The 22709-nt window shown below is 43.2% G+C and overlaps 1 protein-coding gene across 4 annotated transcripts in view; it reads right to left on the bottom strand.

Annotated features, from left to right (window-relative positions):
* PABPC1L (poly(A) binding protein cytoplasmic 1 like) overlaps positions 1–22709 on the bottom strand; it is a 115662-nt gene that overhangs the window by 74420 nt on the left and 18533 nt on the right. For 3 of the 4 annotated variants that reach the window (XM_075176952.1, XM_075176951.1, XM_075176953.1), the window contains exons 4-7: positions 21325–21440; positions 20729–20868; positions 12105–12199; positions 3699–3836 (exon numbers count right to left, since the gene is read on the bottom strand). In XM_075176952.1, coding sequence (XP_075033053.1) covers positions 3699–3836; positions 12105–12199; positions 20729–20868; positions 21325–21440 — 489 coding nt within the window. Of the gene's footprint in view, positions 1–3698; positions 3837–12104; positions 12200–20728; positions 20869–21324; positions 21441–22709 lie in introns of those variants that run through there. The other variant, XM_075176954.1, reaches the window with a different exon arrangement.

The following is a 22709-nucleotide window of genomic DNA, read 5'->3' on the forward strand; positions in this document are numbered from 1 at the left end:
CACCACTAGTACTCATTAACGCACCTTACCAAACTCTATCCCAATCTAAAATCCTTCAAATACTGCATCAATACCCCCCTCTTCATATTTGCCTAGCCCCTCATTTCCACTCCATCCACAAACTATGTTCACTTGTGTCCCATTTATTCCTACTGTCTACCACTACACCTCCCCCCTCTAGAATGTAAGCTCTCATGGGCAAGGTACTCACTACCTTATGTCTCACGTCTATCTACCTTGGCTGCTTCTGTGATTTCCTACACTGAATATTTTATGTGAGCAGTATGCTCATTGTTTACCCATAGACACAGAATATTTATACCAAATGTCAGCAACAACCCTTGCAATCCACATATGCAAATAAATCAAACCATTGATGTCCATAATTTAAGTTTTGTGTAATAGTGTGAAATGACACAGTGAAAAAGTATTTAACACATGAAGAAAGAGGTACAAAAAGGCATGGAAAGCCAAAACACCAACTGAACTCTATCAGTAATTAGAAAGCCCTCCACAGCTGATGGCCTATAAAAAGTTGTCTCATTACGAAGGTGTCACACAAGAAACATCTCATGATGGGTAAAAGCAAAGAGCTCTCTCAAGACCTTTGCTACTTTGTTTTTGTAAAACATACTGATGGAATTGGTTACAAAAGGATCTCTAAACTGCTGAATGTTCGAGTGAGCACTGTTGGGGCCATAATCCGAAAGTGGAAAGATCATTTCACCATAAACCGGCCACGACCAGGTGCACCTCGCAAAATTTCTGACAGAGTGAAAAAATTTATCAAAAAGGAGTTGTCCAAGAACCAAGGACCACTTGTGGAGAGCTTCAGAAATACCTGGAATTAGCAGGTACAATTGTTTCAAAGAAAACAATAAGTAATGCATTCAACCGCCATGGCCTCTATGCATACTCACCACGCAAGACGCCTTTGCTGAAGAAAAAACATGTTGAAGCTCGTTTAAAGTTTGCTGCCCAACATTTGGACAAGCCTGTGAAATACTGGGAGAATACAGTGTGGTAAAATGAGAGCAAAATTGAACTCTTTGAATGTCATAATACACACCATGTTTGGAGTAGAAATGGCACTGCACATAACCCCAAAAACACCAAAACAACAGTCAAGTTTGGAGGTGGGATCATCATGGTATGGGGCTGCTTTTCTGCACACGGTACTGGCATACTGCATATCATTGAAGGAAGGATGAATGGAAAAATGTACCGAGACATTCTTGATTAAAATCGGCTGCCATCTACCAGGATCAACATCATTTATTTATATAGCGCCACTAATTCAGCAGCGCTGTACAAAGATCTCATTCACATCAGTCCCTGCCCATTGGAGCTTACAGTCTAAATTCCCTAATATAGGCGCACTCTCACACACAGACAGAGAGGGAGAGACTAGAGTCAATTTTGATAGCAGCCAATTAACCTACTAGTATGTTTTTGGAGTGTGGGAGGAAACCGGAGCACCCGGAGGAAACCCACACAAACACAGGGAGAATATACAAGGATGCTGAAGATTAAATGAGGGTGGACATTTCAGCAAGACAATGATCCCAAACACACAACCAAAGACACTCAATTGGTTTCAGAGAAAGAAAATAAAGTTGCTAGAATGGCCCAGCCAATAACCTGACTTGAATCAAATTGAAAATCTATGAAAAGAACTAAAGATCAGAGTTCATAGAAGACGACAATTTGCGAAGAATGGAGCAAAATCACACCTGAGCAATGCATGCGACTAGTTTCTCCACACAGGAGGCGTCTTGAAGCTGTCATTACCAACAAAGTCTTTTGTAGAAAGTGTTGAATAACTTTCAGGAAGCGTGTTGACTACCTTTTCCCTGTGTCATTTCACATTATTACACAAAACTTAAATTATGGACATCTATGGTTAGATTTCTTTGCATGTGTGGATTACAAGGGTTATTGCAGACATTTGGTGCAAATTTCATTACAATAGCCACATTAAATATATATTTACTGAGAAAAGTGTTAAAGTGTGTAAATATTTCACCCACTGTATATATACACACACACTTATGTATAGTATGATGAACATGACCAAATCATATGAACCATTTCAAAAGTTTACATCAGTATTCAATAGAAAAAAATATTGATTTGAGACAAAATAACTGCACTGTTACAGCGACACTGCCTCCCTTCGTCAAGCATGCATAAAGTACAGGGGTACATATACCCTCATTCTGCCCAACAGGTGTTATATCTAACGCCACTATCAAAATAAATGTAACCCCTTCATTTTAAATGCTTCTGAAACTTATTGACAACACACTTAGCAAATGTGGGTTAATAGAAAGTAACAATCATTGTAGAAAATGACAATATTTGTTAACATTATATATTACCATAATTCTACCTTCTGAAACAAATAGGTTCTCAGAAATATTATCATGAAAACCAATACAGTCTTACAGGTGTGGTAGCAGGGTTAATAATTTTTGAGTACTCAGTTTATGTATTCTCAATGCAATCCACAGAATGTTGCAAATTCTCCAACTTTATTTTTAGATATTTTTAAGTTCCACATATTACTACAATAACCTCAATGTTATGTGTTTGGAAACGATCATGCAATTACATGCAATCACATCAAAAAACTATTTAAACATATTAATTAACCACTCCCCATTGGCTGCATTGTTTCTAGTTGATCTATGAAAAAGGCTTCCTTCTGGAACAACAGGTTGTTTAGATTAACTTCTTGTAGCAGGTCACTGTACAGCTTCTAGTAATTGCCATTGTTAACGAGACATATTATGCTCCTTTGCTTTAAACCTGCACTCCCACCTAGTAAAATATTTTAATAAGGTGCCCCTCCCTCGTTTTTTCAAGGGCTTCTCCCTCTTATAGCTTTAGGATGAGGTGTAGTAAGCAGGAGGGACCAATCACAAGATTGAAATCAAGAGATTACAGGTTGTGATTTTTCTCCTTCTCACACTTTAAATTTTGGTGACCTTTTGTATTACAGAACTAGCAGAACCGTGGGAAATTTCCTGCCTGTAGGAAACCCTGGGGAGTCATTAGAGCAGACTTGGCTTACTTGTGTCACTCCAGGTGTTGTGAAACTACAAGCCCCAGCATGCTTTGCCAATAAATAGCAGCTTATTGCTGGAAGTGTATGCTGGAAGCTGTAGTTTCACAACACCTGGAGTGCCTCAGGTTAGCCAAGCCTGATCTAGGGGAAGTTGGGCATTACTAAAATCTTATACCTAGGTAGTAATGCAGCTTTAAATTGTCTTCCTACCATTGTATCTTTCCACTCAGCATCAAAGGTTCTAATACCAGCCTTAGGTTCTGAAGTTCTCACTTTCCCATGGCGTTTGATTTACATTAACTTATACAATGATTGTTAATCTGTTAAATCACATTGGCCAATTGTACGATTAACAAATCTTAATTCATAAACATAAGATGCATTTAAAATTAAGGGGTTAAAAGGATTGCACTAGTGAATATCTAACACCTAGTGAGCAGGGTGGGGTTTAAATAAGGAGGAGTTTTGTACCTTATGCATTCTTGACAAAGGAAGGCTGTACCCTTGAAATGGTGCATCTTCAATATGTCCTGATATGCTCTCCTCTGGTTTTGATAAGAACATTCTGTGACAAAAAAAAACCCCCACAAACCTGCAAAATTTCATATTAAACATCAATACTTGTTACCTGATATCTACTAATTCGCTCCTGTTTGATCTGTTCAAATCTGCGTTTCAGTTCACTCTGACGTTCTATCCTTTTCTGAGCTCTTCCTACATAAACCATACGGCCATTTATTTCCTTGCCATTCATTTCAGCAACTGCCTGTTAAAAAGCAAGTAAAGCCACATTTTGACCATTAATGGAGATCAGAGGGGAAAAAAAAAAAAAAAAAGCTACTTAAGCTTTTATAACTTCACTATTTTGCACCATTCTGGAGTGGTTCAAAAGCCAGAGCGAAGTGATTTTATTGGAATCTTCATATTTCTAGGTTTTGCATATTGGCGGGACCAGTGATGTCATAGCATCCATAACTGACATGCTATACTTTGAAGTATAACTGCATACAGGGGAGCTGACAAAAATTTCAATAATTTCCTATGTGTACATCAATTGTATAATGATGTGAATTTAAACACAAGATTTTTGTATTTACCATCAAATTTCTCTCTAATCACCGTTGGGGAACTCGCTGTTGACCATGGGGTATAGAGGGCGCTGTGGGAGTAAGTCCCTAAAAATCTTCTTTTCATTAGCACACACAGTTGGCAGACACTGCTTACCATGGGAACGTTTCAAGCTGGTAAAACTTTATGGCCAAAACTGGTGTCTTTGGAATCAAAGACACAAAATCTGTAGAACCTGGTGAATTTGTGGACGAAAGATCAGGTAACTGCCCTCCACAACTACTCAATCGAGGCCCAATGCTACGCCGCCCAGGATGCACTAACCGACCTGGTGGAATGAGCAGTAAAACCTTCAGAGAATGGAGATCCCTCCGAGAAACCGGCTTGACTTATAGTAGCAGTAATTCATCTTGCGATCATCTGTTTCATGGCTGGCCAGCAACGCTTACACGCATCATACAACACCAGAAGACAGTCAGCCTTTCGAACAGACGCAGGGTGATCCACATATATCCGCAAGGCGTGGACCACATTCAATAGCGCAAGAGAAACCTGACTGTTGGAATGAAGATCCACCCGGATTTATATGGAACATGGAAACCACCTTCGGCTGAAATAAGGACATGGTACATAGAATCACCTAGTCATGAAAAATAAGAAAAGGAGAACTACAAGATAAAGCCACCAATTCCAAAACCCTTTTGGCTAAGGAAATGGCCAGTAAAAAAACAACCTTCCAAGAGAGGAGTTTTAGGGAGACGGACTCCAGCGGTTCAAAAAATGGTTTCTGTAAAGCCACGAGAACCAGGTTGAGATCCCATGGTGCCACCAGGGGAACAAAAGGTGGCTGGACATGGAGAACCCCCAGTAGAAAGGGTCTGCAGATCTGGTAACAAAGCTAAACACCTCAGGAAGTATACAGACAATGCAGAAACCTGGACTTTGAGGGACACCAGACGCAATATCTTATCCAGTCTATCATGCAAGAAAGCTAACACTCTAGCTAATCTGAAGGAAGAAGTTGAAAACCCTTGCTTCTCACACCAACCAATGTAAGACTTCCAGATCGGATGGTAGTTATTAGAAGAGATGAGATGATCCTCCCTGAAAGTTAGACGCCAATGTTGGTCCATGACTGTGTTGAGAAGATCAGCATACCAAGACCTCCATGACCAGTCTGGAGCTAGAAGAATGACTGGGACCTTTTCGTGTCTAACCTTTTTGAAAATCCGAGGCAACATTGGAATGGGAGGAAAAATTGAAATGTACACCAAGCTGAACCTCCAAGGAACGGTCATGGTGGTCCACTAGAAGCATCTGAGGATTCCGGGTCCTCGCACATTACTTGTTCACCTTGTGGTTTAACCACAAGGCCCATTATGTCGATCTCTGGTTGACCCCACCTGCATACAATCTGAGTGAACACCTCTTGATGGAGAGACCACTCCCCTTGGTGTATTGCATGCCGACTCCAGTAGTCTGCCTCCCAATTTTCCACTCCTGGTATGAACGCTGCAGATATGGACGGAAGTTTTTCTGCCTATTTCACGATTTTGGCAACTTCCTTCATGGCTCGGTAACTCCCGATTCCTCCTTGATGGTTGATGTCATTGCCATGGCGTTGTCTAACTATCTGAATAGGCCAGAACCGCAGACGATACCAAGCCTGAACCAGTGCATTGAACAGCTTGATTGAATCCCTCAGCTCTAGAACATTGATGGGCAATTTTGTCTCCTCCAGGTCCAGGTCCCCTGAAACCAGAGATTTAGAGTAAGGCTGGCGTTCGTGGTTACTGCTGTCCAGTCCCATATTGAGAAGGGACTCCCCTGACAGATTTTCTGTCTGCAGCCACCACAGCAACGACAGACGGGTCTCAGGTGAATACCTTTCAAACGTGGATCTGATGTTGACCATTTTGCCAGCATCTCTACTTGGAATTTTAGAGAGTGAAAATCGAGAAAAAACGAAATGCTTCCAGACAGGACACCAAGAGCTCCATCAGTTTCATACACTGAAGTATAGAGACGCGATTTAGAGATAACAATGTCCTCACCTGTTGTTGAAGTGTCTGGATCTTGTCCAGAGATAACAAAACCCTCTGAGTTCTGGTGTCGAACAGCCGCCTTAGAAACACCATCCGTTGGCTAGGATCCATGCTGGACTTCTTGAAATAGATGATCCAGCCGTGTGGTTGCAAGGTGTCCACTGTCAATGTATTGAAGTGACCATAAGCGAGCAGCTGAATCCGCTTAAAGCAATAGGTCATCCAGGTAGGGAATAATCACAGCCCCCTGCAACCGTTAACTGCGCTGCCATAACTACCATCCCTTTTGTGAATACCAGAGGAACTGTGGCCAGCCCAATGTGAAGTGCCCGAACTGATGATCCTGTTCCACCAAAAACCTCAGAAGATTTTGATGGCCTAGCCAGATCATACATATAGGCATGTATCTTTGATATCCAGGGAAGCCAGAAACTCATCTTTTCCAAGGCATTTATAAGTGAACAGATGGATTCCATCCAAAAACTGTGGACCCTCAAACAGGTGTTGAGGGCTTTTAATTTCAGAATGGGCCGGAACAACCGATCTGGTTTCTGTACAGGAAGGGATGAGAATAGTAACCCAGACCTTTCAGCTCCGGTGGGACCGGAACAATCACTCCTGCGGCTAACAAAGATTACATAGCCTCCCAAAGGGCTCTTACTTTGATCTTGTCCCGATATAATATAGCCTCTGTCCACCACCCCTCTTACCCAGGCATTTGTGATGGAACTGAACCCCCGATCCCGAAAGATCAGCAGTCGAGCCCCCACCACCAGAAGGAGGCCGTTATCCTGACCGAGTCTGTCTATACCTCTCTGAGTTGCACTCCGCGGCAAAAGACTAACCCCTCGAGGAGACACCCATTGATTTTCCAACAAAACGGAAGGAATGAAATTGTTTGCCCTTTGTTTTTGGAGCAGCCACCGGCAGAAATGAACTCTTACCTCCCGCGGCCTGGGAATTTAACTTGTGCAAGTCCGCACCGAGCCATCATAAGGCACAGCCTCCAGAGCTTTCTTAGATTTGGCATCCACCTCCCAAGATCTGAGCCAGAGGGTAAGTATAGCGGCCGGAGCGAATATTTAAAAAAAAAAAAAAAAAAAAAAAGGAGTACTGGATAGACAATGACCAGCGTCCAAAACTGCATCCCCTAAGAAATCAGCATCTGTGATGTAGGCTGCCAGTGTGAATAATTCAGACCTAGTCATGCCAGATTTGAGCCCATCGCCCAATGTGAGGGCCCATTTTCCTACGGCTGTAATAACCGAAGTGACTGCCATAATAGGGCGGAGGGAAGCACCGGACGGGAAATAAATGGATTTTAATATCCTCTCACATCTCCTATCCATGAGGTCTCTCAGATTAGCAGCACAGGGAAGAGGAATAATGGTAAGCCTTGGCCAAAAGCGCAACAGGGACATCCACGTTCGAGTGTGTCTCCTTTGATGCACCCTCCTGTTCTGGAAAGGGATGAATCAAACAATACCTTCTTGGTATCTGAAGCCAGCTATCTGGTCTAAGCCTGGCCCTCCTGACAGTTGTGGGGAGAATGGAAAAGAAGCATGGAAACCTGCGGTGCTGGCTTATCATCAGTGACCACCAAAACCAGGTCTTCCACCCACACACTGCCTACTGGAGGAATCCTCCTCCTAGACAGACAGATATTCCGTATCAGATTCTTCCAGAATGTCACTATCCTTCCAAAGGAATGAATCTGTATCATACTCCCCTACCTAACGAGTTTGGGACTGGGCCGAACGTTTACGTTGTGTGCCATCAGAAGGCTGCAACTCTTTTCCATGGGAGAAAGATACCCTGACTAAACCCTGGACTGATCTTTCTAGAGTTTGCACCCAGGGAGGTTCTCGGAATTCCCCAGAGGTGTCTAAAAGTCGATGTGATGCCTGACCCAAGGGAAGAGTATCAGCGGACTGGGTTCCCTGAGAAAGGGTAGGAAAAACATTAGCACCTATAGTTTCAGAACGTGTAGTGTCTTAAGTTCCGCAATGGACCCCACTCTAATTTTTTTGTAGTTTTTTTTCTCAATTAGACTAAAGTATGCAATAGAGACAGAAAACATTTACACTAGTTAATGACATTGCCTAAATGATGTATATGCATATAAAAAGGGGATATAGATATATATATCTATAATGTTTCCTCCCAAGGGCGATCTGTGCAGGGACTGAGGGATAGTCGTTACGACAGTTAGTCTGACGCTTCTCCTATCCCTTTTAGCAGTTACTCAAAATGGCGCCTGTATACAGAGAAATGGTGGGAGCTGCAATGGTGACCGCTACCTACCAGTGCATTTGCCCCGGTTACCTTAATCTCCAGTCGCTGTTTCTTTTCCTGTTTCCTCTGAAGTGCCCACTGGAAGAGGTGCGGGCTTGGACCGCCGTTGGCATGATCTATGCTACGCAAGGGGAGACTGGTGCTGTGGCCGTGGCTACCGATGCGGCCCGCACACTTCCTGCCCTGGACAGTAGCTCGGTCCCTGGACACTAACATGGCATCAGGTAACCCTTTTACCAGGAGCCTATAAAAACCTTAGAGGGAGCGGCACTAAAAGCGTTGTCGACAGTCTCCCCCAGTACTGGCCATGGCGTTCACAATGTGAATGCCTCGAGTATGAGGCCACATAAAAGGAAAAAAAAACATTTTTTAAATATAAATTTAAGACAAAACTAAAATACGTTGCCTTACTTGTAGGCACTAAATCAAAAAAATTGGATTTTTGTACTTACCGTAAAATCTTTAACTTAAACCAGTTGGGGGACACTGCTCACCTTGGAGGAGTAAAGGCGGCGCTCAGTGGTGTAAGGCACTTTAAATCTCACTAGCCCCTCTATGCTCATAATCTTCAGCTTATTTACTAACAAAGCCACAAGAGAGGGAGAAACACAATCAAAAGAACAGTCAGAGCAAAAAGTGGAAGCACAAGGTCCCCCAACTGGGTTAAGTGAAAGATTTTATGGCAAGTACAAAAATACCATACTGAGCGTCACGTAAAACCTTACGGCCGAAACTGGCGCCTTTGGAAGCAAAGACGTGGTAGCTGTAAAGTCTGGTAAAAGTAGCAATGGAAGACCAGGTAGCAGCCCTGCACAACTGTTCAACCGAGGTACCATGCCACAGTGTCCAAAAAAGCGCTAACCGATCTGGCAGAATGGGCCAATCATAATGTACCAGAAGGCTATCGATCTTCCATATAGAAGACATAGGATCCACATAAGTCAGCAAGGTCCTAACATCATCCAGGAGAGGGCCAGAACTCTGCTATCAGAAGACCTGTAATAAGGCAAGGTAGGAATGATTAGGTCTTGGTTAATGTAAAATCTATACCACTTTAGGCTGAAATGACTATAAAGTGTATAAAAACCGCCCTATCATTAAAGATCAGGAAAGGATGACGACAAGAAAAAGCCGCCAATTCTGAAACCCTCCTAGCTGAAGAAAAAACAACAAAAGTGACCTTCCAGGTAAGTACTTTCAAGGAACCAGACTGCAAGGGCTCAAAGGGAGATTTCTGCAATGCTGAAAGAACCAAATTTAGTTCCCACAGAGCTACCAGAGTAGTAAACAATGGTTGGACATGTAAAACACCTTGTAAAATGGTTTGCATATCCGGAAAGAGCCAAACATTTCTGAAAATATACAGTGTCGAAACCTGTGCCTTAAGGGACACGAGACGCAAACCTTATTCAAACAATCCCGCAGAAAAGTCAACACTATCCAACTGATAGGAATAAGTGGAAAACTTAAGCATTTCACACCAAGCAATGTAAGACTTCCAGATGCAATGGTAATTACTGGAAGAGGAAGGCTTTCTCGTTTGAAGCATAGTTAGAATTACTTTGTCAGAGAGACCCTTCCTCTTAAGAATCAGGGTTTCAACCTCCACGCTGTTAAAGCCAAGCGATCTAGGCCCTGATGAAAGAAAGGGTCCTGACTGAAGATCCTTCCTGCGTGGTAGTCGCCAAGAGGGATCCACTGACATGGCAAGAAGGTCCGTGTACAAAGAGCTTCTTGGCCAATCCGGAGCCAAAAGAATCACAAGAACTTTTTCGCTTCTTACCTTTTTTAACACTCGAGGTAACATTGGGAGTGGAAAGATGTATACCAACTTGAAGTTCCAAGAAATGGTCATGGCATCTGTCACCAAAGCCTGTGGATCTCGTGTCCATGCACAATATTTGTCCACCTTGTTGTTCCATCTGGAAGATAGCAAGCCTATTTCTGGCTGGCCCTACCTTTGGGCCAGCTGGGTAAACACATCCGCGTGAAGTGACCAATCCCCTGGACGGATTGCCAACTCAGATAGTCCGCCTCCCAATTGTCTACTCCTGGAATAAAGACCGCCAAAATAGCCAGAACACATAGATCCGCCCACTTCATGATCATTGAGACTTTTTTCAATTCCAGTGAGATTCTGGTTCCTCCCTGATAAGTCCCCTGCAATCGCAGATTGAGACCGCACCCCAGCCCGAGGCTGGCATCCGTGGTCACTACTGTCCAATATCGAACAGAGAACTGACACCCCCTATTGAGATAGTTTGATCTCAACCACCATGTCAGAGATACTAGAGTCGCGGCAGATATTCGGAATAACTGGACAGTTAACCTGGTGACTGACCTTTTAAAATGTAGCAGAATTGCCTCCTGAAGAGGTCGCAAGTTAAATCTGGCAAACTGCACTGCCTGGAAACAAGACACCATGCGGTCCATCAGCTTCATACACTGAAGCACTAACACCCGCTCGAGAGCCAGTAAATGTTTCACCTGGATCTGCAATGTTAGAAGCTTTTTCGGAGGTAAAAACACCTTCTGGCAATTGGTATCAAACAAGAGCCCCAGAAAGATCATGCATTGAGTGGGTGTCAGAATGGATTTCTTGGTATCGATAATCCAGAAGTGGGCTTGCAATGTTTCCGCTATTAAACGCAGGTGCTCTCCGTGTCTGCCTTTATCAACAGATCGTCGAGATAAGGGATCATTTTTACCCCTCGCAAGCTAACTATCACTGCCATAACAGCCATTACCTTGGGGTAACGGCTTTTGGTGCCGTGGCTAAACTGAAGGGAAGACCCCAGAATTGAAAGTGATCCTGTTCAACCGCAAACCTGAGATGTGGTAACCTGACCAATCGAGGCATGAAGGTACGCATCCAAGGACCCCAAAAACTCGTCTTTCTCCATAGAATTTATAGACCCCTAGATCCAAAATGTACTCCCTGGAGACCACCCTCCTTACCCAGGCTTCAGACACCCTCCTGGTGCTAGGTGACCCTTTTTCTCCTGAACTACGATCGCAGCATTCACCTAGTGCACGCCGCTAAGAAAAAACCTAACTTTAGGAATTATTTTTTTTATTTTTTTAGACTACAGGAAACATGCCCCACATCATAGACTATTAAAAAAACAAAACAAAAAAAAAAAAACTGAAGATGGTGGCCGGAGGAGAGAAAAAATTTTAGTGCCTTACTCCACACAGCACCCTTTATACCTCAAGTTGAGCAGTGTCCCCCAACTGTTTGTGCCAGAGAAATTACAATTGCATTTCTGTACCAACAGAAAACAAAAAAAAAAAAAAAAAGGTTGCGTATATGTCAAGCTTCAGAGATCTGGTGGTGACTAACTATTTGTGATGTTGAGGAAAAATTTTATATATTTTTTGAACAATGCTACATTGACTAAATGTGTTTTACCATCATTCATGAAAATGTAAATGTTCATGTACAGAATTTGCATATACATATTTTTGGGGATTTTGTGTTTCTTTTTAGGAGAAAATTTCAGTTAACTTATTTAGCTACAGCTTGTTCTATGAATCCTTCATTATCACATAACTTACTCACATCACAAATTACCATTGACTTTCAAAGTCTGTTCATGTGCAAAGATTAGAAGTTGAATTCTTACTTTCTGTGCTTCTTCATGATTTCCAAAATTTACAAAGCCAAACCCTCGGGAGCGGCCACTGTCGTCCATCATTACTTTTACACTTAAAGTGCTTCCTAAAAGATAAAATTTAATACAGACATTGTCTCAAAGATCGCTAAAGATGCCTGCACAAGCAAATATCTTTTCTCACAATGTTACCATATTAAATAAGATCTTATTACCAATAGATGTGGTACATAAAACAGAATTTTTATACTCACGATAAATCCTTTTCACTGATACCATCTGGGGGACACTGCTATCATGGGTTGTAGTTGGGGAGTGATGGAGTTGGCACTTAACTAGTTCACTTGTTACTTGTGACCTGCTGACAGACCCCTCCCCTCTGCAACCCCCCTGTAGCTCTTCAGTGTAATTCTAAAGTCCCAAGGAAGGGTAGAAACACAACCAAAGGCCAAACAGAGCAGAAGGGAGGGATCGCAGTGTCCCCAGATGGAATCAGTGAAAAGGATTTATTGAGAGTATAAAAATCCAGTTCTCTTTCATCCTTCTGGGGGACACTGCTACCATGGGGACCTACAAAAGCAGCCCCCGGAAGGGAAGGACCGCTCTGATTGCTTGGCCTGTGAAACACTGCAGAGAAAACTAGCGTCAGAAGACGCAAACACATTGAACTGGTAGAATTTGGTAAATGTGTGTACTGAGGACCAGGTAGCCGCTCGGCATAGCTGTTCTGCTGAGACCCCATTCCGCACAGCCTAAGAAGCTCCCACTGACCGGGTGGAATAAGCAGTAATGCCACTGGACACAGATCGGTTCGCATTGATGTAAGCACACTTAATTGTTGATATTAGCCATCTAGAAATGCTCTGCTTGGAAGCAGGCCATCCCCGCTTCTGGGAATCAAAGTAGAGAGAGAGAATCTGAACGTCTAATGCGTGCAATTTGATGAATATATATGCGTAATGCCCTGACCACATCCAAAACCTCCGTCTGCTTATCTCCAGAAGGAGTAGAAGGTTCCTGAAATACTGGAAGTACAATTTCTCGATTTAAGTGGAACCCCGATACAACTTTAGGTTGAAAGGACGGAACAGTACGGAGGACCGCCCTATCATCATGGAAAATAAGATATGGTTCCTTGCATGACAGAGCTCCAAGTTTCGAAACTCTACGAGATGAGGTTATTGCTAACCGAAAAACCACCTTCCATGTTAAGAATTTCAGATCAGTTGACTGTAAAGGCTCAAAAGGGGGAGACAAGCATTGAAAGTACCAAATTAAGGTCCCATGGAGCAATGGGTAGCACACAGGGAGGCTGAATGTGCAACACTCCCTGAAGAAAAAGTATTTATGTCTGGCATGTCCGCCAACCGCAACTGAAAATAGACTAATAAGGCAGACACCTGAACCTTCAAGGAACATAACCGGAGGCCCATTTTAAGAACATGCTGTAGAAAAGCCATAAGACAAGGAAGATTAAAAGTCGCAGTATGGCGGTCTCTACTCTCACACCACCAAAAGTAGGTTCGCCAAATGCTGTGATAGATACGAGCAGACACAGGTTTCTTGGCCTGCAATTGAGTGTTCACCACCCTGGAAGAGAACCCTTTTAACCTCCAAAGACTGGCTTCAACAGCCATGCCGTTAAAGCCATCCGAGGCAGGTCCTGGTATGGAAACGGTCCTTGAAGAAGGTCGTCGCAAAGAGGAAACCGAAACCCCTGACCGACCGCCATAGACAGAATGTCTGCGAACCAGACCCTGAGCGGCCATTCGGGCACCACTAGTATTACTGGCCGAACTCCTTGCTTGACCTTCCTGAGAACGCGTGAAAGAACCGGGATTGCGGAAATAAGTATCCCAACCTAAATTCCCAGCGCATTGTCAAGATGTCTACAGCCACCGAAAGGGGATCCCTGGCCCTTGAGCAAAACATGGGAACCTGACTGTTGTGTCTCGATGCAATGAGGTCAAGGTCCGGAAGACCCCACCTGCGAACAAGCATCTAAAAGACCTCCGGATGGAGAGACCATTCTCCTGGCAATACTGTCTGCCAACTTAGAAAGTCTGCTTCCCAGTTTAGCACGCCTGGGATGAATACTGCCGAAAGCGATGGAACAAATAGTTCCGCCCATTCCAAGATCTGAGTTGCTACCTGCATCGCCCTGGCACTCTTGGTCCCCCCGTTTGCTGACATATGCCACTGTCGTGGCATTGTCTGATTGGAGGTGAACCAGGAACCCCTGAAGAGCCTGAGCCCCCCTCAGAGCCATTAACATAGCCTTCAACTCCAGAATGTTTATCGGAAGTGAAGCATCCGATTGTGACCACAGGCCCTGGGGTCAAAGATGAAGGGTCACTGCCCCCCAGCCCTGAAGACTGGCGTCTTGTCGTGACAATTATCCAGGACTCTGGAGCAAACGACCTGCCTATTATCAAATGGTCCAGAACTCTCCACCAGTGAAGGGACGACCAGGTCTCCCGAGATAGACAGGCTGGGAATTCAATCTGAGGCGAGACATTGACCACTTCTTTAGAAGATCCCACTGTAACCGTCTGGAGTAAAATCTTCCATAAGGGATAGTCTCGAATGTCGAGACCATCTTTCCTAGGAGCTTCATGCAGAGGAGCAAGGAGGGACTGTGTAGTGAGAAGACCTGGGTCATCAAGACTTCAATGGTTCGGAATTTGTACTATGGGAAAGAACACCTATTCCCTAGTGTCCATGATGAGACCAAGAATGTCATTCTTTGGCAAGGGATTAACTGAGACTTGTCTAGATATAAGATCCAGCCGTGAGACTAACACCCTAATTGCAAGATCCAGATAATGACTCAACAGATGAGCAGATGCCGTCTTGATGAGAAGATCGTCCAGGTAGGGCACTATTTTGACCCCCTGGAATGAAGACAGCTGGCCAACACCGACATAACCTTCGTGAAAACTCTTGGTGCCAACGAGAGACCAAATGGGAGCGCCCTCAACTGGTAGTGGGAGACTCCTATCGTGAAGCGACGTAGGGACTGATGTCCCCTCCCATATTGGAATGTGCAAGTAGGCACTCCGAATATCTATGGACGCCAGGAATTCTTTCGGTTCCAGGCCATTTATTAACGACCGAAGAGAATCCATGCGAAATCTTTCCACCCACAGATGTAAATTTAGGGACTTTAAATTTATAATTGGGCGGAAGGAACCATCCGGTTTTGTAACCAAGAACAGGTTTGAGTAGAATACCTGGCGTGTCTGCACTTAAGGAACTGCACAAATGACCCCTGTGGAAAGAAGAGAAGCAACGCAATCCAACCTCGCTTGTCTCCTTATGGGATCTAACGGTAAGGAGGTGAGAAAGAACAGATGCAATAGACTGATCATGTAGCTGCTTGTCATAATTCCCTGAATCCATCGATCTGGGGAGGACGCTATCCACTGTTCTCTGAATAACTGTAGACACCCTCCTACTCCTGCAGCCGCCAAGAGAGGAGGATGCGAGTTATCATCATCACCATTTATTTATATTGCGCCACTAATTCCGCAGCGCTGTACAGAGAACTCACTCACATCAATCCCTGCCCCTTTGGGGCTTACAGTCTAAATTCCCTAATACACACAGACACACAGACTAGGGTCAATTTGTTAGCAGCCAATTAACCTACCAGTATGTTTTTGGAGTGTAGGAGGAAACCCACGCGAACACAGGGAGAACATACAAACTCCCCACAGATAAGGCCATGGTCGGGAATTGAACTCATGACCCCAGTGCTGTAAGGAAGTGCTAATCTCTAAGCACCGTGCTGCACTGAGTCAGGCTGCAGGTTTATCCTGCAGCTTGGGAGCAGCACGCCTTACTGAGGAAGAGGACCTTCCTTTTTGAGAAGGTCCTCTGGAGCCAAAGGATCTGCCCCTGCTCGCCTGACCTCTATTGGATGAGATCCCCCGAAAGGGCTGGCGAAACGAACTGAACCTAGGTACATTTACTGGAAGGAACGTGCTTTTCCCCCAGTCGCCTGAGAAATTATATTAGCCAGCTCAGGCCCAAAGAGTAACAATCTCGAATATGGAAGAGCCTCAAGAGAATGTTTTGACATTGCATCGGCTTCACAGGATCTAAGCCAGAGGGTCTGTCTCACTCCCACCGCTGAGCCAGAAGCAGCAGAAGACATTTAGGCTGCATTTTGAGCCGCCTCATATAAATAGCCTGATGCCTCCTTATGGTCCAGAGCAAGGGGAAGAAGGTCGGAATCCTAAAGTGCTGCCACGAGCTGGTCAGCCAAGACTCAATGGCCCCGGCAACCCATGCCGAATATAACAGTTCTAAAAGAAGCTCCTGTTGCTACATAGAAAAGTGGAAGGATTTTTAAAATCCATCTGTCAGTAGCGTCCTAAAGGGAAGCTGAGCCCGTTACTGGCAAAGTGGTGTGACGTGCCAATAGTGCTACCGGAGTATCCGCCCTTGGTACCTGTTCCCAACGGTTAACATCTTCTAACTGTAGTGGGTAAAATGCCATGAATCTTTTAGGTACTACTACCTTGTTGTCCGGTTGTGACCAACTGCTTCCGCAATTTCCCTCAGACTGTGCTTCTTAATTTTTTTTTAAAAAGACCCTGATCTGCAGGCAGCGGTAAGCTCATCTATGTCTAAGAGGTCTAAGGTCCTTCTAACTGATAGGAACAGATCATCAATGTCCTGGATTTCTGTGGGAATCATCAATATCAGTCACCTGAGAATCGTCCGTGTCGTAAGGGATTTCTCCATCCTCTTCAGATGATCTCTCTGAATCTTATATCGAAAAAGAATGATTGGTCCTTTTACGTTTTGTTCTAGACTGAGAAGATCTCGGGGAGTGTAAAAACTTATTCAGTCTATCAATTCCCCTAACCAATAAAGTGGACCGAGCGGGCTCCCCTACAGGGGCCCTTTGGGAAGCAATAGAGAATGAAGGGCCAGCGGTTCCTAAGTCTGCCCCATCATTGACCTGTTGCTGAAGTACAGCTGAAACTGTAACCCCCCACTGTTAAGGTAGAAGGAGAACTCACAGATAGCGCTGTAGTCTCCGCCTGACGGGTGAGAAGCTGCACCAGAATGCCCATTGACTGTGCCAGCGATACAGCCCACACCGGTTCTTCCATTAACAGCGAAATACTACCCTAGGCCTGCGCCCCCTGGGAACCTGCCTCACAATCTACGCAGAGCACCCCCGGTTCCTGCTGTACATTTGGCAATTTTATGTTGCATTTTAAGCATGCAAAGTATTTGCTTTTGGTGCTTTCCTTTTATCATACATTATAAAAGGAAAAAACAACCACAGAAATAGATTATACAGAGACCGTCGGCAAATATACAACACAAGAAACAAAAGGTTCTAAAAGATACTATCTAATCTCTATCAGTCAAAAGACGCATCTTGCTATATGTTGCATGCTACTGTACCCCAGCGAATTCCTCTTGAATATGCTGCTATACAATGCAATATCATATATCAATACTGTATAACAGAATGTATATTAGTAAGAAATATATATATATATATATATATATATATATATATATATATATATATATATATATATATATATATATATATATATATATATAGATATAAATATATATAGCGAGAGACACACATACATATACACACTTCGCCTTCCTAGCCTAGTACAAATCTGCAGCAGGAGAGCAGTAAGCAGATGCTGGGGGGTGTACTGTGTACTTTTCCAGTCCAGATTTTGGCGCACTCTTCTGTTGGGGGGGGGGGTCTCTAAAACCCAGCTCCACTCTTCTTTGCTTTAACCGTCTCTCTCAGGCCCCCAATGCGCGCCACTTCTATAATATAAGTGCACCATCGGGTCTTGCTGCCATACATCAAATACTTAATGTAACCAAGTTACCTAAATTCCCCTCCCCCCAACACCTCTGAGGGGGGAACTTGGTAGTGGCCATCACTCCTAATCGCGGGACTCTATACTTGAAGGTAGCGCCGGTCATCAGGTACCACCATGTGTGGCTCTCATCCTCTGACACAGCATGCTGCCAGTGTCCCCCAGAAGGATGAAAGAGAGGATTTTAATTGAAATTAAGAAATAGGATCATCCAAAGCATACGCATATTGTTCAACCAGTAGTTGAAAGCAGATTCAACTATCAGCACTTAAGCACTGCTCTCATTGCAAACCCACTGTCAAATTCCTCAAATTTAGGAGATTTAATTAGCCGCGATGTTCAGGAGGGCATTCCCGCTGCACATTTTTACCATTATTATCTCCCCCTTAGACTGTTGCGTGCGTTTATAAAAAATACTGTTTGTGACAAGATCTTTAGATTGAAATATAGAATTGTTTGGGAATATTAGGGCACTATTTTAACAATGTTACACAAATGCGCAAAATTAAACAAATTTAAATGCATAAAGCAACAATCAAATACCAAAAGTATAATAAAAAGTTACAATGCAAGCATTAAGGATATACTTTCATACTTTTACTACACAATGTGGAGTAATGTAATTCATTTAAGACTATTTGATCCTCTGAAACTGTATGAATAGAAATATAACATTTGTAATTCAAAACAATTCTTATATTTCTTTTCTAACAAAATTTTGCATGTCCTAATAAACTCATAAGGCAGCTATTCCTAATAAGTGCGTCATATGTATGCAGATATAATAGATAAATAAAAAACCTCTTAAATGTTCAAAATAAAATACTGTCTTTATTGCTTTTAGGTTAAGTAAATACTTAATACTAGTCTGTCTGTCTTGAGAGGAAGAGTTCTAACCAGATGGGGGAGTAGTTGGGTTGGATTTGGGCATTTCCTACAGTGTCCGTTTTTAATTTGAACAGTTGGGATACACGAGACTGAACACACAATTGTCCTTCATTAGATAGAAAAGTAATATGCTATGTCTAGCCACAAAGCAAATTTCTGATGCAACTTTATCTATGAGTGTAGAAACCATATAATGTAAGCTGAATGCTTACTAGCAATTTCAGTAACAATAATTTGTTCAATTTAGCTTTAATAGAGTTTTCAATAACTTCACACTAATGTGAAGAGTGGGCCGGTCAATCACTGACCTTTGAAGTGTAAAAATTTGGAGCCCCACAAGTTCCGATTTATCACGTTTTACAGGGAATACTTTTACTTTTTTTTGCTGTAACCAAGCAATTGCTCTCTCATTCACCTCACAGCTCCACCACTAGGAGCAAGATCTGCATCATTTTCCTGGGTTGAGTTGTTTTAACCCTTTGATTGCTTAACTGAAGATGATCCCTACAGATTTAGAATTAGCATAGAGAGGAATGGGGAGTGGCTATTTTTAATAAATATCCAACAGTGTTGTGTGTTTATGTACTATTAGTTTCTGTGTGCCAGAGGGCCCTGGTATGCTGGAGCTTTTAATTCTCCAAGCACCAACATGCTCTGGCAGCCATGTTCATGCTGATACTTGTAGTTCTACAAATATTAACATGCTGAAGCAGTTAATGGCTGCCAGGGCTTCCTGTGGACTAGTCGTGCCACACACTAGTTTTTCTAGCACATTAGCCCAACTGGTTTTCCCTAGGGGGCTGCTTTTTATTTACAGGTTCAATTCTACAAGGGAAGCTAACTGTCTTGTACTGGTTACTACTATGTAATGGGGACTCCATTATGTAAGTCTCTCTATTATAGTGTGACTAAAGCAGACCATGCTGGAATAACCCAGGTGCCGACTGCAGCTCTTCTGGATAGACCTCATGCAGTTTAATTTCAGCATTATTAGTAACCAGTCCAGGCTATGGGGCATATTCAATTCTTGGCGGAAACGCAGAAAATCTCGCGGTCCGCGCACGATTACCTTTATTACGGTAATCATGCGTGGAAAAACAGTTAATACAGTAATTTACTCGCTGGATTTCAGCTCAAAGCTCCCTGAGCTGAAATCCAGCTACATATTGCCGCATTAACAGTACTAGTATTTCCGCGGTGCGGAAAACTAACAATTGAATATGCCCCAAAGAGTCAACATTTTTTGTACTACTTACCTTATTTAGACCCGAGTGGACGCTCATCATCAGCAGCACAAACCTTTACACCAGGGCTTGAGTACCACTAAAGGTACACCTGCTAACAAGCATTTCTGGAAACACTTCTTCAGAAAAATCCACATCGCAAGGAGGCCTTCCACACTTGCGTGCATGCCCTCAATGAAAATCAGTTGCATTTGCACTCCGAGCTGCCTCCCCAGCTGTAAGAGGCAGCAAGTCCAACTTACTCTACACTCAACATTCCACATTGCTTACTGCACACACACAGTAAGACAAAGTGACATTTTACATGAGTTGGACTTGTGTAATCAAACCCTTGATTGCCTCTCAGTTTGCTAATGTTCTAAAGTGTGGCTGTTAGGGAGTGAGTTCCAAGCAATGTAGATACGTCAGTGGCCTTTTAGAGTGTGGGTCGCGCTCATAGGATGTTACTGGTAGTTAATTGATTAGGAAAATATAACCCCAAAATTTACAACAAACATTTGTTACACAAGAAAATTAATAATGTATTTATTTTGTTGCTAAAATTAAATTCTAAATTCTCATTGGGATGTAGTTCTAGCTGACCTTCAAAATCAACTGGCAGCAGTGTGACATATAATGGGCTACATACCAAAGCTAGAAAATATTTCCTTTAGTTTTACGTCATCCATTTCTTCACCAAAATTCTTAATGTAAACATTGGTAAATTCCATCACTTTTGCCCCATATTCCAATTCTCTCTCTCTCCGCGATTTAAAATGGCCAACAAATCTGAGAATAGAAAAGAGAAAACAGGTGGACTTTCGTCCAATGCAACAGTAATTTTTGTTTGCATTATTAGGACCTCATTGGAGACTCCTTGTAAATTGCAGATGGCCAATATAGGTCTTATGCAAATTATGCTCTGCTAGGTGAGTGTCAGCTAGGTGTTTAAGAATGCTTCAATTTTCTACTTAGGAAACAAAATAAATTGAAAACAGTTGAGCTTCTCACACCACTGCAATTACATTGTCAAAAATCTGCATTAGGTGCTATCATAGTTAAAACGCTACAGTGTAACAAGGAACATGACTATATGCTCACTTTAGATCATCGTGGTTTCCGGGTCAAAAAACGGTGTTCACAAACGGTCTTATGCAGTCCTTTCTACGGGTGCTTTTACTAGCACTTTGATCCCAGATAATGTGTTTATTCAAATACATTACTGTATTCATGAAAAGTACTCACACTTTCCGATCATTAAGTAACATGCCATTCATAGTTTGTATTGCCCGATTGGCAGCTTCCTGTGTCTCAAAGTGAACAAAACCATAGCCTCTAGATCCATTCTCATCACAAACCACCTAAAAGATGCAAAATAAATTATTATAGTTTAAGCCTTCTTTTAGCAGTTAATTCGAGGGACAGACCTAGTAAATCAGTGGTACCAATGACTGGCCAACTTTAACACACAGCACAGTGTGTGTTTGCACAACTAGAAAACCCATTTGCAACAAGGAACTGAAGCTGAATGCATGTTAAAAAAAAACCAAAAAAAAAAAAAAGATTTTGGTACTTAAGTCAAATCTCTTTCTCTGAATCCATCTGGGGGACACTGCTACCATGGGGGTTTGTATGAGGGGCACTTGGAGCTGGCACTTAAATAGTGCTGACTCCTCCCCTCTGCAACTCCTGCTAGCCTCAGTATAATACAAAAGGAAGGCACCTCCAGCAGAAGAGCAAAATGGAGGGAACACAGTGTACCCCAGATGGATTCAGAGAAAGACTTGACGCAAGTAGCAAAATCTTCTTTTCTCAGTCATCCAATCTGGGGGACACTGCTACCATGGGGACCTTCTAAAGTAACCCTGAAAGGAGGGTTTGCTCTGGAAACCCTGCACACAAAACAATGTGGCCAAAGGTAGTATCCAAAGCAGCAAAAAACATTAAACTGGTAAAATTTGCTAAGGTGTGAACAGAGGACCAAGTAGCAGCCCCGCACAGCTGGTCCGCAGAGTCAACGTGACGAGCAGCCCAGGACACCCCCACCAAAAGTGTGGAGAGCGCCTCTCTGGCACCGGCCTGCTAGAACTCACATAAGCCTGCCGAATCATAGATGTAAATCCAATGGGCAATGGATTGTTTATAAACCAGCCAACCCCTCTTATAGGAGTAATACAAAACAATGAGACCGTCTTACGGTAAGTAGTGGACCTATCCACATAAGTGCGCAAAGCCCACACCACATCCAATGATGAACCACTATACCCTGGTTCACGTGGAAACCAGACAACCTTAGGAAGAAAGGAAGGCACCGTCCTCAAGACCGCCCTGTCTTCATGAAAACTCAGGTATGAAGCCCTGCACGATGATGCCCCAAGTGCCGACACCCTGCGTGATGAAGCAATTTTCTAACAAGAAAACTACCTTCCAGATCAAAAATCCGAGTTCAGCTGAACGCAAAGGTTCGAAAGGAGGCTTCTGGAGAATAACCAGGACCAAATTGAGATCCCGGGGCGCTAATGGCGGAACGCAAGGAGGCTGAATGTGCAACACTCCCTGGAAGAAGGTTTGAACTTCAAGAAGAATAGATAGACGGAGTCTGAAAAACACAGACAACGCCGAGACTTGAA

This window comes from Mixophyes fleayi, chromosome 6 (genome assembly GCF_038048845.1).
Source record: "Mixophyes fleayi isolate aMixFle1 chromosome 6, aMixFle1.hap1, whole genome shotgun sequence".
Lineage (NCBI taxonomy): Eukaryota > Metazoa > Chordata > Amphibia > Anura > Limnodynastidae > Mixophyes > Mixophyes fleayi.